The sequence below is a fragment of the Salmo salar genome, chromosome 18 (genome assembly GCF_965601325.2).
Source record: "Salmo salar chromosome 18, fSalSal1, whole genome shotgun sequence".
NCBI lineage: Eukaryota > Metazoa > Chordata > Actinopteri > Salmoniformes > Salmonidae > Salmo > Salmo salar.
The window spans coordinates 68,753,618-68,771,231 of record NC_138308.1 but is presented as its reverse complement, the minus strand read 5'-3'; the positions used below and the strand labels follow the sequence as shown (position 1 = coordinate 68,771,231).

General features: G+C 46.4%; 1 protein-coding gene across 3 annotated transcripts in view; it reads right to left on the bottom strand.

Moving 5' to 3' along the window:
- LOC106577501 (cGMP-specific 3',5'-cyclic phosphodiesterase) overlaps nucleotides 1-17,614 on the bottom strand; it is a 92,661-nt gene that overhangs the window by 6,442 nt on the left and 68,605 nt on the right. For 2 of the 3 annotated variants that reach the window (XM_014155561.3, XM_014155558.3), the window contains exons 9-16: nucleotides 8,202-8,310; nucleotides 8,016-8,100; nucleotides 6,618-6,793; nucleotides 5,825-5,884; nucleotides 3,564-3,710; nucleotides 2,460-2,585; nucleotides 834-928; nucleotides 557-644 (exon numbers count right to left, since the gene is read on the bottom strand). In XM_014155561.3, coding sequence (XP_014011036.1) covers nucleotides 557-644; nucleotides 834-928; nucleotides 2,460-2,585; nucleotides 3,564-3,710; nucleotides 5,825-5,884; nucleotides 6,618-6,793; nucleotides 8,016-8,100; nucleotides 8,202-8,310 — 886 coding nt within the window. The remainder of the gene's footprint in view (nucleotides 1-556; nucleotides 645-833; nucleotides 929-2,459; nucleotides 2,586-3,563; nucleotides 3,711-5,824; nucleotides 5,885-6,617; nucleotides 6,794-8,015; nucleotides 8,101-8,201; nucleotides 8,311-17,614) is intronic. The other variant, XM_014155559.3, reaches the window with a different exon arrangement.

Below are 17,614 nucleotides of genomic sequence, written 5' to 3'. Positions count from 1 at the left end.
GAGTGTTATCTCCTAGAGACTAGCAGCTGGAGCTCGTGGACTGCAACCCAAATGACATACTCCCTATACAGTGCACTACTTTTGACAAGGTAGTGAGTGGTAAGAGGTAGTGCACTATATAGGGGATAGGGTGCCATAGGACACATGGAATTGGCACTAAAGGGGAAATGAGGAAACACTAGCATCCTGCTATGTATCTCAAACACGTTATGGTGAATGATGCCGGCCGTTTTATTGTTCCTGAAGAATAAATGCAGAACTGACTGAATGAGTTACGGTAACAGGGTATTTGGATAGCCCATCTGGAGATGCTCTACAATAACATTTCAACTGACTATCTACTAACCCTAATCCTAACCTTAACCCCTTATCCTAATCCTAACCTTAACCCTTACCCTTATTCTAACCCCTTATTCTAAACCTAACCTTAACGTAACCTTGATAGTATGACCATCTGTAGAGCATCTACAGATGGACTATCCAAATCAAGTGTGATCTGATTTCCTGAGTAAATAATGGAATGAGTGAATGTGTGTGTGTGTGTGTGTGTTCTTACTGGGCTGTTGAGGATCATGAGACACTGGTCAAAGTGGTGGTGCTCCATGGTGGAGTGGCAGTAAAGCTGGGCCAGGGGATGGTCACTCCTGATGGAGGTAGTTACACACAAGAACTGTGAGACACACACACACACACACACACACACACACACCACACACACACACACACACACACACACACACACACACACACACACACACACACACACACACACACACACACACACACACACACACCACACACACACACACACACACACCCCTATTACAGCCTACCTCTGTATGTAGGAGTTGTTGACTCCTCTGTGGTCCAGGTCGTGACTCAGGGTGGCGATCATCAAGGCCAGGATCTCCAGCTCACTCATATTACTCTGACAGACAGAGAGATGGAGGGAGAGAGGGAGAGGGAGAAGAAGAAAATGAGGCACACCATCCTCAAAGATGTCCGTGGGGTTTCCCATTACAAAGACCATAGTACTAACACACACACAGACACACACACACAAGCACCCACGCACCAACTTCCATCACAAGGCCATAGGAGGCTACCACCAAACAAACATAGACACAGGTTCACATATGTACGCCGTATGCATGCATACATACACCCACACACATACATACACATACATGCGCTTTATCTTGGCCAGGTCGCAGTTGTAAATGAGAACTTGTTCTCAACTGGCCTACCTGGTTAAATAAAGGTTAAATAAAAAAATTATTACACAAACCCACATACATACATACACCCATACACAAACACCCATACATACACCCATACACATACACATACACACACACACATACACCCACACACATACACCCATACATACTCCCACACACATACACCCACACACATACACCCATACATACTCCCACACACACATACACCCATACATACACCCTCACACATGCACCCATACATACATACACCCACACACATACACCCACACACATACACACTCCCACACACACATACACCCATACATACACCCCCACACATACACCCATACATACACCCACACACATACACCCACACACACACCCATACATACTCCCACACACATACACCCACACACACCCACACATATACATACATACACCCACACACATACGCACATACATAAACCCACATACATACATACACCCACACACATACGCACACATATATCCCCTCCTCTCCACTACCTCGACGAACGAACACACAGGTGCTTATCAGTCATAAATACGACCAACGAGACACAAATGGTTAGGCAAACAAACTCACACGGCAACTCTCGACACGCACACACACACAAACACTCAGACACACGCACAAACAGTTAGTCTCATTACAGAGGGGGGTGTTAGGCTCTTAGCACTGTCTGCTTGAGAAAGCAGCTTACACATGAACTCAACAGCTATTTGTTAGCAACAACGGGAGCGTAACATTTAACCTACTACTTCCTCTGCATAGTCATCAGAACAGAGCTGGGTGTGAGCACCGAGGGGAACCGGGTTAAACTGGAACTGTGTGTTTGGGATATGTTGAGTTCTGTTTATGTCTGAGACAGTGCTTGCTCAAGTGTCCGTTCAAGTGTCTTCGACTTGCTATTCGTAATAACAATATTCTTCATAATATCTGATCACTTTCAGTTAAGATATCAGAGTAACACATTCAGATGTAGTGGAGAAAATGTGGTGTTTTGGTATTTAAATATGGCGGTTACTGGAAGCCAATGCTGACTTGACAAAACACAATGGTCGGACTGACCCAGCCATGGCACAGTTACAGCACGGTGACTCATTAGCCACTGATCGAACTAACACACATAAGACGTTGCTGCTGGGGTCGGTTATCTACTGATTGGACGGAGTGACCCGGCACCCCTGCCATGCTGGCCATTGATTGGCTGAGCTCACCTGTAACTGGCCAGATTTGAACAGGGCGAACATGCACTGGGAGGTGTTGAAGGCGTGTCTCCAGTTGTGGTAGGCCACGTTCTTCCTGTAGTTCTTCTTTACGCTCAGGATCCACTGGCACAGACTCTACAGTGTGGGGGGGGGGGGGGGGGGGTTGAGGGATCGCAGTAGGAGATAGACAACAAAAAGTGGGGAGAAAGAGGGAAAGATGTGGGGGGAGGAGGAGAAGGAGGGGAGGGCAAAAACAGACAAAATGGAAAACGGTGACAGTGAGTATCTGCACATCCTCATATCGGTAGGGCTTTGATATAATCTGGCCAGCCTGGCATTCTGACTGGCATTATAGAGAAAACCTTGGCCACACTGCAAATCAAATCAATAGATTCTGTTTATCGTATCTTTATCCAATCTTCCCATGTCCTTCCATTTGCCGGCATCAGCTTCCAAATCAAATCCCCATTAGTTAATGCATTGTAGTGGCTAACACTTTTCACATGACTTGCCAATAATCGAAATGAATTTGATTGGCATTTATGTTGCCCTTTTCTCAACCTCAAAATGCTTTGCATTGTATACTGTTCAAGACCAATTTATTGTTACTGCTGAAAGAGAAGGTCACTACGGTATCTCTCATACTGTATCCTCTCAATTCTCAATCGTATGGCTGTTCTGAGGCCAGTGATGGTCAACCATGCCTCATAGGAGTGCAGTGGAGCGATCAGCGAGGTACAGCCTGACACTGGACTAGAGAGCTGACCTGCTCTTATTTATACACTTGGGTGGTCAGCATGCCTGCTCTCACTCACAGAGCTGAAAAATAACCAGGCGCTGTGTAGGGCCCTCACAGCCAATCAAAGGCTCTCTTTATGAGCCGTCCGCGCCGCGGGCACTCTGGAGGGCAACTGTGCCGTAAAAGGACCTCTTAATAATATATAATGGGGTGAGGGGCTGTATTTTAGGAGGTAAAAACACACACATCTACATCAACACTTGTATGCACAGTCGCGTATACACACACACACACACACACTACCATCAACACACGCATGTCGGTACGCACATATGCGTGCACGCACACACACACACACACACACACACACCTACCTTGTATTTCATCTGGAAGTTCTGGACCAGGTTGAGGTCTACAAACATGCGTATGGTGGCCTGAGTGGTCTCAGCGTCGGACAGCTCAAAGTCACTGAAGCTGAACTCCATCAGACGCAGAGACTGGGCTGACGGAACAGTGGCTGCCTTCAAACCCAGAGGGAGAGAGAGGGGAGAGGAGTGTGTGAGATGGATGTACGCATGCACACACACACACACACACACACACACACACACACACACACACACACACACACACACACACACACACACACACACACACACACACACACACACACACACACACACACACACACACACACACACACACACACACACACACACACACACACACACACACATTCATATACGATATGCACGCATGTACACACACATATATACTGTAGGTATGCACACACGCACGCACATAGACACACGCATGCACGCACGCCCACATACCCTCCCTAAACACCAGGGATCTATAGCAGGCATTAATAATCGATGAGAGTCTAAGGCACACAGGAGGAGCATCTATCTGTGTTCGGCTCGCCTCCCCTATAACTGACAGACGGCACATCTACACAGAGCAGAAAGGACACCCCCTAATGCACACAGGATCTCTCTCTCTCTCTCTCTCTCTCTCTCTCTCTCTCTCTCTCTCTCTCTCTCTCTCTCTCTCTCTCTCTCTCCCCTCTTCTGCTGTCTTCTGCTGTCTCTATCATTCTGTCTCTCACTTCATTTCGGATCACTTCCTCTTTTATCTGTGGTTGTATATTAATCCCCTTCTCCTTCTCCATTTCTGTCCCCCTGTCACCGTCTATTTCCGCTGCAGTCCCTCTCTTCCTCTCTCCATCTCTCTCTCTCTCTCTCTCTCTCTCTCTCTCTGCCCCCTCCTTTCCCCATCTTGCATATATACACACTGGCATTTTCTTGACCTCTCTGTCTGGTCGTTTTAATCTCTATCTCTTTCTGGCAGCAGAGCCAGCTCAGACGGAGAGAGACAGAGAGAAGCCGTTGGGACTGAGAGAGATAAAGGAGAGAAATCCCATAATATTATTCTGTCAGACAGAAAGCATAACAGCTTTCACTACCACCACAGATACAGTATATGCAATTTAGCATACGCTTTTATCCACATTTTTTTTTACACATGGGTGATCCCAGGAATCGAACCCACAACCCTTGGCATTGTAAGCGTCATATTCTACCAACTGAGCTACAGAGGACATAGAAGTCTGCGCATAGAAGTCTGCGCATAGATGTGGACTCTATCATTCTAACTAGGGAAACATCAATACTTCAGAGAGTCAACGCCTCAGCAACAGTGATGGAACACTGCCTGGGGAGGGGGACATGGCCTAAAAAGGAGTCCGTGGCCCAGATTTGATACTGTGCTGTCCCTCCTCAGCCACCATACTACAGCCTCCACTGCCTCAGGGAAAATATATAATTAGATTTCGTCATCAGGCCATTTCATCTCAGGATATGAAAATGCCGTATGATCTCCGGGAAAAGGTCACGCAGTATAAATGAGCATCTAATAGTGTTCGGAGCGGGACCAAGTTTCATAGAAAGCAGTATGGATTTATCCAAAAATGCAACAACAAAAAAGAAAGGAAGAGAAAGAAAGAAAAGAAGAAGGAAACTAAAAAGAGACAAAGTAAAAGCTAATGAAGGCATATCCTTAAACAAAGCCCTTCTCCCTATGTGGTCGTACTGTCTCCTCTTGTGCACAGTCAGAATATAATTGGACAAGTCATTAAATGAGTCATATTAACTAAATAGCTGCAGAGCTAAAGACTCTCCACCTAAATGACTTCATAAGGAGTTAAATATGCTGACATTTTAGCATTAGCAGGCAGGAGTCTGATTATTCTCTTAACCCCAATTAATCCTTGAGAACCTTAAAAAAGCAAATGATTCGGGCCTTAAATAGGCTTTCTGGAATGGGTATTGTGCATACTTTCACTTTTAAACCCTAATGTGGCTAATGTGGTCTTTTCGTGTTCTTTTTTTCTTCAGTCCATTATCCCCATAGGCCTTAATGTATGTATCAGTGTGAGAGTCGGCCATATTGTGTTACTAATTGGTTGGGTTTACATGCTGAATCAGCGCTGGGTCTCGTTACATGATGGCTGAAGTCCACTCATCTTTACACTGCCTGAAGGAAGGCATCTGTCTGGCATTGTGTATGGGAGCAAGTGTATGTGTGTGTGTGTGTGTGTGTGTGTATAATGTTAAGTTAATAAATTGTAATTTACCGCGGTTACCTGCAGCGCCCGTGTCTCTTCCTCTGCAGCAGAGGCGTGATACGAGAGGACCTGAGAATGACACACACAAACACACAGCGACTGTTATCCTGAAAAGTCAACACGATCGCTCTGACAAGACTATACAAATAAAAAAAACAGATTTCACATTTTGGTAGCTGACACTTTCACAGATTTCTTCCCCCATGAGATGTTCCTGACCTCAGGCAGACAGCCCTGCCACACACACACATCCTTCAACCCCAAGTCCATCCATATCAGAGGCCCGTCATTGATAATTGGGGGAGAAAAACTGAGAAAGCTAGAAGAGGTCAGTCCTCGTGACGGCTACAGCGCCGCTGGAGAATAGGCTGAAGTGGTGGCTGCTGGGTAACGGCGGGGAGAGTGTCAGCTGCAGCCGAGAGGGGACGTCACCGGGGAGCCCTGACAGTGACAGCTCCAGAATAGAACAGTCAGGGAGAGAACAGGAGAGGGGGAGGAGCGGAGGAGAGGAAGGGGATACATACGTCATCGAGGGCTGAAGAGGTCTAGGATAGCGTCGGAGTGATTACGCTAGTTCTGTTTTAACGCGGGGGGAAGACAGAGCAGAGTGTGGAGAAGACTAGCCAGTCTCTCCTAATGGCAACCATCGCTGTTACTCTCGATCACCCATGTTTCATGTCTCCATATTGTAGTTGCCTACAGAGGCACTGAGCTAGCATTATCTGACAGTACCTTCCCTCAATATTATCATGTACCATTAGGATGTAAAAGTCCAAACTGACCTGAGACCTGTGTCTCTTACCTCCAGTGTGACCTCCTGTTTGGCCATGGCTCTCTCCACTGTTTCATACATCTGGGTGTTCTGTATACCCAGGCCACAGAAGATGGTGAAGGCCTCCAGGAACTGTTCATCGTTTCGGTTGAAGGACTTCACCTTCCCCGATGCCTCATCCATCTTGTTCACCAACTGACACACACCTTCAAGACCCGACATAATGGGTAAATGTTGGAAACATATCAGGACGTTAATGACACACACACACTCATGCACACACACCAGACAAAACATCGTACTGACACACAGGACAAAAAGGTTTTGTGCTTCTTTTTTTAAGTTTCTGTTTTTTTCTCCCACGAACTGACAAACATTCCAGACACTTAGGGGACAAAACTTTAGTTTGCTTCTCATTTTCAATATTCAATAGCTTTCTGTGAGGGACCTCTTGTCTGAAACTAAAAGCTCCATCTACTCCATGACTAATAGTCCCAGAAATGTTTGTTGACAGCAAAGTTGTAATGTATAAAACACCTGCCCTATCCTCAGCCTGGAGACCTACTTACTAGTCACATCATGGAAACGTGTCATCACCAACACTCTGATCCTTCCCCTTTATCTTCAGCTGCCCTTTCTCCTACACATCCTGCCTGACATTATAGGTAGCTTAACTAATGCAAAGACATAAGTCACATTTTAAAATGTGACTTATCCGGAGCGAGTTACATTAGGGAAAAATGTATATTGCTTCATTAATGTCAGTGTCAGAGCTACTAAGAACATAGAATGTCCACGTTTGAATCAATACATGAATTCGAAGGGAATTAAGTTGAGTGGAGAAGGGGAAGTATGGTAATAAATTGTATATTAAAGTCTAGTGGCAGAAGGTTGTCTTTTGATCTGAGTGTCTCCTGGACTCTTCAGGCAGTTGGTGGAGAGGCTAAAGGGACCTGTTCTGTTTGATCATTGGGGAGTGGGGGGGACATACATTATGGTTACACCACTGCCCAGCTAATTAATTGATATATTTGTGCCTTTATTCATACATGCAATTCAAATCTATTTTACAAGAAAGACCTGTTCAGGTCTTGTAATGATCTCAGCTAATGATGTTTGGTTATAATGCAAATGCAAATTATGCTAATGGTAAGGATGCGTTAACGAATGAGAGGGAAGACTCTTGGTTGCGACTAATGAATGAGGATACAATAGGGCAATATCTGTAAACACAAACCATAAGGAGAGAGAGGGAGAGAGAGAGAGACAGAGAGAGAGAGAGAGACAGAGAGAGAGAGAGAGAGAGAGGGAGAGAGAGAGAGAGAGGTAGAGAGAGAGAGGTAGAGAGAGAGAGAGGTAGAGAGAGAGAGAGGTAGAGAGAGAGAGAGAGAGAGAGAGAGAGAGAGGTAGAGAGAGAGTGGTAGGTACCTATTACTTTATCCTTCTTCCCGTTCCTGATAGGAGTACAGAGCAAACTCTTGATCTGGTTACTGGGGTGCTCTGGGTTCTCACTCTGAAGGAAACAAAGAACCACGACTAGAGGCTCTGGACAACAACAAAAAAGATGGCCGACATAGGATGAACATTCTGGAACAGATCATGTTCAGTACTGACCGTCCAGGGAAAACGTTGGTCTTTGGTGACGTCAGAGATGTTCAGAGGTTCCATGGTGTTCTTCACGTACTGGGCATACATGTAGTTTATCTGACTCACGTCACAGTCCCTGCGGGGAACACAACATTGAAATACTTGTTTTATTAAACTGTTGACAACTTCTACATTACTTACACATAAACACCCCAAGCATCCTTAGCGTATGACTGCTCTGTTGAGTTGGGTGGATCTCATCACGTTGCCATTGCATTGGCTGTATTGCATTGTATTGTTTTCTAAGCTTCAGTGAATACGCATGTACATAAGCCAGCGCTCTTCCTGATATGACGACTGAGGCAGAACACTGGACTCTAGCCAGTGCTGAAGGCTCCATACCTGGACTTAAGAACATCTTGGCTGATTGTCAGAAGGAACTGACTATGATTAAGCTTGGCCAGGCCTGTGACGGCATAATGACTGTTTTTATTATCTCAACTGATGCCAGTACAGACAGAAACATGAATAACTAACACATTCATATACTGTATAATATCCCATTTGTACTACTGCATATGTCTTTAAAGACAAGCTCTAACTGCAGCAGCAAAGCTGTGGCACGGTTGAGAAGATGGCCAAAAGACAGACAAAAGTGGAGAACCTTCGTTGCTGCGCTCCGCATCAGCCGGCGTGACGGGGGCAAGTGATATGTCTTTATTTGATCAACTCAGGGTAGGATGAGGGTTAAGGATTAAGAATCGTCTGCAGTGAATTTAAGTTAAAAAAAAAAAGTCTACTCTTTTCCAATATGGTTCGCAGTCGCACACTCTTACTTTTCAGTGGCGACACGTCATTCAGGAGCCCCACGTTAGTAAGTTAATAAAAGACTCCATAAAAACATTCTCTTTTTTTGCTTTCTTGAGCAAGGTAGCTGCAAAATGCAGGTGTTTCAGCCTAGCTCAGTGCTTTCTGTGGTGGTGGGGCAGCCAGCGTAAAATATGGAGCGTAGGGCTTGGGAATGTTTTCTAGTTGCGCCATAATTGGCTCAGTGTTCTGTCACTCATTGGGACACTACGTCTGCCAAATCTAAGGGTAGAGCTCGAAATTCAAGCCCCTTGGGTGCTGCCACAGAGTTACATTAGAAGTGCCCATCTAAGAAGGCTCAAGGTCATTGGCCACAGATAAAATGACGTTAAATCACATTATATCTACAGTAGCTTTGATTGGACTGATCATGTCAACATCATACTTTCAAAATCTTAGCTAGCAGTCATCATCATGAATCAAGTCGACAATCTACTGGCAAATCCTTTTTAATCCTTGTCATATGAAGACAAATAATGAAAATAAAATGAAGATAAAACATATCGGTGCTCATCGGCCATTGGACATTACACAACAAGTTGGAAATCGCAAAATCCACAATGAGTGGTTTGAAAGGAATCAGTGGCGAACTGCAAGCACTGCAAAGCGATCACTAACCTGCTATTCAGTGGAGTGGCTGTGTGGTCCCTATTCTGGGTTTAAGGGTCTCTTTTCCAAGCTTAAAATGATAAACATTCAACATTGGCCATGCTCAAAACAACTGTTAACTCGGAACTGGGAAATCTGACTTTAATGAGTTCAAGACAACTGGGAACTCTGGGGGGAAAAACGAGCTCTGACTGGCAAAATATGTTTTGAACGGTCATCCAACTCAGAATTGTTAGTCGGGAACTCGGGACTCTTTCTAGAGCTACCACCCCGAAGATCACTGACGTCTTCATGATTCAACTTTTTTTTCAGTTGCCAGTTGTCTTGAAAGCACCATAAATCTTGAGAATTCTAGACTTGATGACAAAGTTGTCACACCCTGATCTGTTTAACCTGTGTTTGTGATTGTCTCCACCTCCCTCCAGGTGTCACCCATATTCACCATTATCCCTTGTGTATTTATACCTGTGTTCTCTGTTTGTCTGTTGCCAGTTCGTTAAGGTTTGCAAATACCCACACACAACACACTTGTTATGACTATTTGTTGATGTTTTTAAAATACTATGTTTGATTTGTGTGTTCTATTTCCTTTGGGTTTAGTGAGTTCCATTTGTCTTAGAAGTTTTTATTTTCTGAGTTTTAATTAAACACATTAATTATTTTGATAAAGGACTGTAATAAAAACCTGGGATACAACATGTAAGAAATGTTTGACTGTTTTTCATTAATTTGTCTAATATAGTAAGAAACACTTCTTTGAAGGGTTTGTATGACCTCTGACCTCTGTCATGACTTTCCATTGTGGTTTGATCACCCTCATTGGAAAGCCATTTTGATAATGAATTTAAGGTCGTTTGTAATACTGATTTCAAGGTCTTTTGTACTATTGATAATTATGATGAAGTTTATAGTTCTTAGCCATATTTGTGATTTGATCACCCTCATTGGAAAGCCATTTGGATAATGAATTTAAGGTCGTTTGTAATACTGATTTCAAGGTCTTTTGTACTATTGATAATTATGATGAAGTTTATAGTTCTTAGCCATATTTGTGATTTGGACCAATGTGAAGAAAGAGAGAGCATTGCCTTTGACTATGGGTAGGCTGCCTTACGTCTATTTTCCTATGACCGTATGGGTACAATTATTTTTCTTTATGGAGTTCTTAAGACTAGTGATTTTAGTTTGATTTTGTTATTTGGCATGTTGTTTTCTTTTTTGACCAATTGTTTATGGAGTGATATGTGAAGGAGTGTATTGTTGTGTTGTTTGTTCTGTTCTATTCCCGATGGGTTATAGGTCTAACTTCCTGATCCTGTGGCTCTGCGATGAAGTTGACAGTGTGATGGGGAGTATAAGCCAATTTGAAAGAATAGTTTCAATAGAATGTGTTGTTATTCTCTTTCACATATGTTTAGACATTTGTAGTATGAATAATTGGTAAAAGTAATAATTTATCATATAGTTAATGAACTGAACTAAACTGTTGTTCTGATCTGTCCTCTCAAGGTTATCATGAAAAGTAACATCAGATGGTATCTTAATGCATGGAAGAGATAATTGGACCGAACAGTGTGTGTACCTCAAACCCCCCTCTAACTGGCTGAAGAAGAGTGACAAAGGCGTTCAATACGGTCCTGTCCGCACAATGAAAACTGTTGACACAGCAGATACTGTCTGCTATGTATTATAGGTATATTTCATACAAATCTTAACCTTGTGAACCATTCTATTTTTCTGTTGTTTGTCATGTAGGTTGAAAGGGGTATATCTTGGCTTTAAAATACCTTTGTACTTTTGTCTCGGGGCTCTCAACGAATCATTTGATCTTGAATTGTCGACCAGCCATCATTATCGTAGAGCACTCAATCGATTCACTTTATATGTGTGCGTTGTATTGACCTGCTCCCTTATTAATAAGTGATTAAAGATTTAGTTTAAGTATAACTCTGACTTGTGTGATAAGTTTGTCTCTCCTCATTTGATAGTAAAGAAGTGAACCACCACATCCTGTCTATCGATTGTTCTTGTTTTCTAGTTTTCCTGGTTTTTACCTTCTCTGTCTGCCCTGACCCTGAGACAGACAGCCGTCCTGTACCATTGCCTCACCTATCTGGATTACTGACCTCTGCCTACCCTGACCCTGACTGCCATCCTGTACCGTTGCCCCACCTATCTGGATTACTGACCCCTGCCTGCCTTGACCTGTCTTTTGCCTGCCCCTGTTGGATTAATAAACTGTTGTTAATTCGACGTTGTCTCAAACCTGATAGTACGAACTGGCCCTGACTGATCCAGCAGACCCAGGCCAGCTGTGCAACGCCATCTCCTCCCAAGGAGCCACCATTGGTAGGCACGAGGAATTGCTTTGTGGCCTTATGGAGGGGGTTCAAACGTTTGCTAAACGCCATGACCGGGCATTGGACATTTTGCTGGAGCAATTCCACGGGTTGTCTGGGAGGCAGCCTACCATGGTGGTAACAGCAACTCAGCAACTCAGCTGTTAGCAGCGGCGTCTCATCGGTCACTCCACCTTTTCGGGAGCCCCGCTTACCTCCCCCGGGAATGCTTCAATGGAGAGCCGAGCACCTGTCGGGCGTTTCTAGCTCAGTGTGCCCTCATCTTTGAGCTTCAGCCTTCCTCCTTCCCCTCGGATCGCTCCAAGATAGCCTATGTCCGGGAGGACTCTCACCTGGGCTACTGCTATATGGAAACAACAGCCGGCCATATGCGTTAGTCTGAAGGGGTTCGGGGGAGAGGTGAAGAAGGCTTTTCATGGCCCGTTCTCTGGGAGAGAAGCTGCCCGGAAGCTAATCCAACTGCGGCAGTACTCCCGCAGAGTGGCAGACTATTCGGTGGATTTCCGCACGTTGGCGGCGGAGAGTGCTTGGAACCAGGAAGCGCTGTTTGATATGTTCCTGCACGGCATCTCGGAGGTGGTCAAGGACGAGCTTGCTGCTTGGGAGTTACCTATGGATCTCGATTCCCTCATCGCGTTGACCATCTGCATCGATGGGCGATTACAGGAACGACGGAGGGAGAGCAAATTCGATTTCGCTCACACGCCCAGGGATTCCACCTTGCCTCCGAGTCAACCCGGAAGTCCCCGATGGTCCCTTTGACGAGAGAACCCGAGGCTACCTGATCCTTCCCCGAGAGTTGCAGAAGCTGGCCGAGTCACCGCTTCCCGAACCTATGCAAGTAGGCAGAGCTGGGCTGTCGCCAGCGGAACGACAATACAGGATCAACACGAAGAGTTGTCTGTATTGCGGGACTCTTGGTCATTTTGTGTTCTCTTGTCCAGTAAAAGACCAGGTTCACCGGTAGGAGTGAGTACTCTGTTGCGCCAAATGGAGAACTTTTCTGCTTTCGGTGCTCGCAACCCGTTTCATGCCATTCTGCTGTGGGGAAACCAGTCTAAATCTCTCCGGGTCCTCATTGACTCTGTGGCCGATGAGAGCTTTTTGGACGCTACACTGGCTTCCGAGCTGAACATCCCCATTCAGCCTCTCTCCATTCCCATGGATGTTAGCACGCTGGACGGGTCACTCATAATACCACTCCCATCAACCTACAGGTGTCAGGGAATCACAGCGAGACTATTCAAAGTCTCCACAGATTCCCATGGTTTTGGGATTCTCCTGGCTACAATGACACATTCCCCTCATCAACTGGTGCCATTATGGGCTGGAGTCCATTCTGGCACGCCCATTGTCTGAAGTCAGCGGAACCTGCACCGGGACGTCTTCCTGGGGGCTTGGAAGGTGCCCCGGACCTTTCCACCATCCCCGTGGAGTACCAGGACCTTGGGGAGGTGTTCAGCAAGGCCCGGGCCACTTTGTTTCCGCCGCACCGACCCTATGACTGCGGAATTGACCTTCTCCCTAGCAACTTTTATCGCGGCTTTATCCAGGGTTACAACACCTGGCTTCCCCCGTCTGCACTCACCTCTACCCCCGTCTGCACTCACCTCTACCAAGGTTCCATTCATGTGTTCATCTGCTGCTGACCGGGCGTTCCAGGACCTCAAACACCGCTTCACCACTGTTCCTGCATCCCTGCACCTTCTTCTCCCACTGCCTCAACGACACGGAGAGGAACTACGATGTGGGGAATGGAGAGCTTCTCACGATGAAGATGCCGTTGGAGGAATGGAGGCACTGGCTGGAAGGGGCGGAACATCCGTTCATTGTGTGGACCGACCACAAAAACCTGTAGTATCTCCGCACCACCAAGCGACTGAACTCCAGGCAAGCGAGATGGGCCCTGCTGTTTACCCGGTTCAACTTTTCCCTCTCTTACCGGCTGGGGTCCAAGAACGTTAAGCCGGATGCCCTGTCTCGCCGCTATAGTCCCACGGTTACCACCCCGGAGCTCAAAACCATCTTTCCCACCTCGTGCCTGGTGACGGCACTCAGCTGGGGTATAGGGAAACAGGTCTGGGAGGTGCAGCGGTTGCAGACGAACCCTGGGGGGGGGGGGGGGCGGCAGATAACCGGATGTTTGTGCCTGACGCTGTCTGCTCCACAGTCCTGGAGTGGGCCCATTCCTCCAGGCTTTCCTGCCACCCGGGCTCCCGTCGAACCCTGGTCTTCGTGCGACAACGCTTTTGGTGGCCTACTATGGTTTCTGATGTCGCGCGTTTGTCGCTGCCTGCATGGTCTGTGCTCAGAACAAGACTCCTCGGCAAGCTCCGGCTGGTCTTCTGCAACCACTCCTGTCCCTCACCGTCCTTAGTCCCACATATCCCTGGATTTCGTCACGGGTCTCCCCCTGTCTGAGGGCAGCACTGCCATCCTGACTGTGGTCAACCGGTTTTCCAAAGCCGCCCACTTCATTCCTCTCCCCAAAATACCCTCAGCCAAGGAGATGGCCCAGCTCATGGTGCAGCACGTCTTCCGGATCCATGGACTGCCCGTGGACATGGTCTCCGACCGGGCATCCTGCACCCTCATTGGGTCTGCGGCCAGCCTGTCCTCTGGGTTCCACCCCCAGTCCAATGGCCAGTCGGAGCGAGCCAACCAGGACCTCGAAACTACTCTGCTCTGCCTTGTCTCCGCCAACCCCACCACCACCTGGAGCCAGCAGCTTGTGTGGGTGGAATATGCCCGCAACACCCTTCCCTGCTCTGCCACGGGCCTATCGCCATTTGAGTGTTCCTTGGGGTATCAGCCCCCGCTCTTCTCTGAGCAGGAAGAAGAGGTCGGCTTACCTTCTGCCCAGATGTTTGTCTGCCATTGTCGTCGTACCTGGAGGAGAGCCCAGTCGGCCCTCCTCAAGACCACGTCCAGGTATCGACGACAAGCGGTTCGCCATCGGACCCTGGCACCCCGGTATCGTCTCAGGCAGAAGGTATGGCTATCCACCCGGATCTGCCCCTCCTGGTGGAATCCCGAAAACTCTCACCCCGGTTTATAAGCCCGTTTCCCATCTCTAAAATGATCAGCCCCTCTGCTGTTTGTCTTCTGTTGCCCCCTACCCTTCGTATACATCCCACATCTCATGTGTCCAGAGTTAAACCCATGTCTCACAGCCCTTTGTCTCCTGTTTCCAGGCCCACCCATCTCCCCTGTCTCATCGACGGCCAACCGGCATACAAGGTGAGGCATCTCCTGAAGGTTCGACCTCGGGGCAGGGGGTTCCAGTACCTGGTTGACTGGGAGGGTTATGGGTTCCCGCCTTGGACATTCTGGACCCAGGCCTCATCGCGGATTTCCAACGCCGACACCCCGGTCAACCAGGTATGCACCCAGGTAGGACGCCAGTTGGCACCCCTAGAGGTTTTTCAGAGTTCCCAGTTATCTTGAAAGCATCATAAATCCAGAGAATGCTAGACTTTGATGACAAAGTTGTCACACCCTGATCTGTTTCACTTGTCTTTGTGATTGTCTCCACCGCCCTCCAGGTGTCACCCATCTTCCCCATTATCCCCTGTGTATTTATACCTGTGTTCTCTGTTTGTCTGTTGCCAGTTCGTTTTGTTTCGTCAAGCCTACCAGCGTTTTCCCCTCTGTTCCTGTCTCTCGATTGTTCCTGTTTTCTAGTTTTCCTGGTTTTGACCTTTTCTGCCTGCCCTGACCCTGCCTGCCGTCCTGTACCTTTGCCCCACCTATCTGGATTACTGACCTCTGCCTACCCTGACCCTGAGCCTGCCTGCCGTCCTGTACCTTTGCCCCACCTATCTGGATTACTGAACCCTGCCTGCCCTTGACCTGTCTTTTGCTTGCCCCTGTTGGATTAATAAACTGTTGTTAATTCAACATTGTCTGCATCTGGGTCTTACCTCAAACCTGATAAAAGTGTACTGTTCAAGTGAGCAAAGCACAACAAGGTGAGTCCAAAATTGTATTGAATGCTACTGCATAAATTATGTAATATGCCAGGGAGATATGTATACTATAGCTAAGAAAGTAATGCTGTATAGTAAGCTGTTAGTAGCCCATGTGCCTCACCCTAATAATTTGGTCTACTTTCCCCTCTTAATTTTGCCTACTGTTCTGACTTGGTGGTGCACATGTAGCCTATAACCTGTTCAAAATAAATTGAATCATCGGATATAGTAACAGCTTTTATTGTCCGCTTATATGCCCTCTTTATATTTATCCTATGGTTCTGACTTGGTGTACAGGGAGAACACTGTAAGAACGGCCCATGTTCTGAATTCTGTTGCTGTACATTTCAAAAGTGCTGAACAAATAGTTATATTGACTACGTCCGTCCTAGCTCGCTCATTAATGTCTTAATTGAAATTACGGATCGCCTCTTATCCGCTTGTTGTCCCCTTATGCCATAGTTTGTACATCTCAATTGTCAGAATAAACCACATTTGTTTAAGGAAGTCAGCCATATCAGCTATGTTTTTTTAAAGGCAGTAAATGAGGCTGATTGAACTGTTTCGCTGCCAGACAAGGCTCCGCTGATAGCCAGGTGTAGCAGTGGTAAGGTATTGGGACTGCTGGTGGGACAGCTTTATGTAGGCCCAAACAGTTTGTGGGCACCGTTTGTCACGTTATAGTGCAATTAATGTATTGTTTTGTGTTGTGTAGTGGCTTTGCTAGCATGCATGCGCCAAATTTTTGTTTTGTTTGCCCCACCAAGATTTACATGCTTAAATCGGCACTGTTACTTTGATGTGTGTGTGAGAGTGATTGTGACTGTGTGTTGACCATCCTTAAAACGATCACATCTGAGCTCTCGTTTAGCTAGATTAGCAATGATTAGATGGCACTAGAAACTAATGAGAGAGACAGAGCAGCTGGAGAATGTGATGGAATTGGCTGGAACGGTGCTGGACGGGACAGTGTGTGTGTGTGTGTGTGTGTGTGTGTGTGTGTGTGTGTGTGTGTGTGTGTGTGTGTGTGTGTGTGTGTGTGTGTGTGTGTGTGTGTGTGTGTGTGTGTGTGTGTGTGTGTGTGTGTGTGTGCTAGGCGCAGTCTTTTGTCTAATTATCAGTGTTAACACATGCTGGCCTCAACGCAACTCTTATATTAGGAACATCGAACCTAAAAAGGAAACTGTGATTATACAGTGAAAACTTAATTTCAATATAAAGGTACAATTAGTCTTTCAATCAAACAAATAACCCAGGAATTTAGAGGATCAATGAATGAATGAATCAATCAAACAAACCCTACTAGAGATAATTATACAAAATCAGCTTCAATGAGTAATAGGATTGCATCGATTCAGAACAGGACTGAATTACCCTCTCCGTGACATTCCTCTAGTCCATGCTGTGTAGTTTCGGCCTCCTTCGCCCAGGGCTAATGTCAAGTGTGTGTGTGTGTGTGTGTGTGTGTGTGTGTGTGTGTGTGTGTGTGTGTGTGTGTGTGTGTGTGTGTGTGTGTGTGTGTGTGTGTGTGTGTGTGTTCCTAAAAAGCCTCCCACTGACAGTTGACCACTGAGTCATAGCTAACATCCTGCTGTTAGCTGTATCCCATTTGGCATTGGCCCCGCGTGGCAGA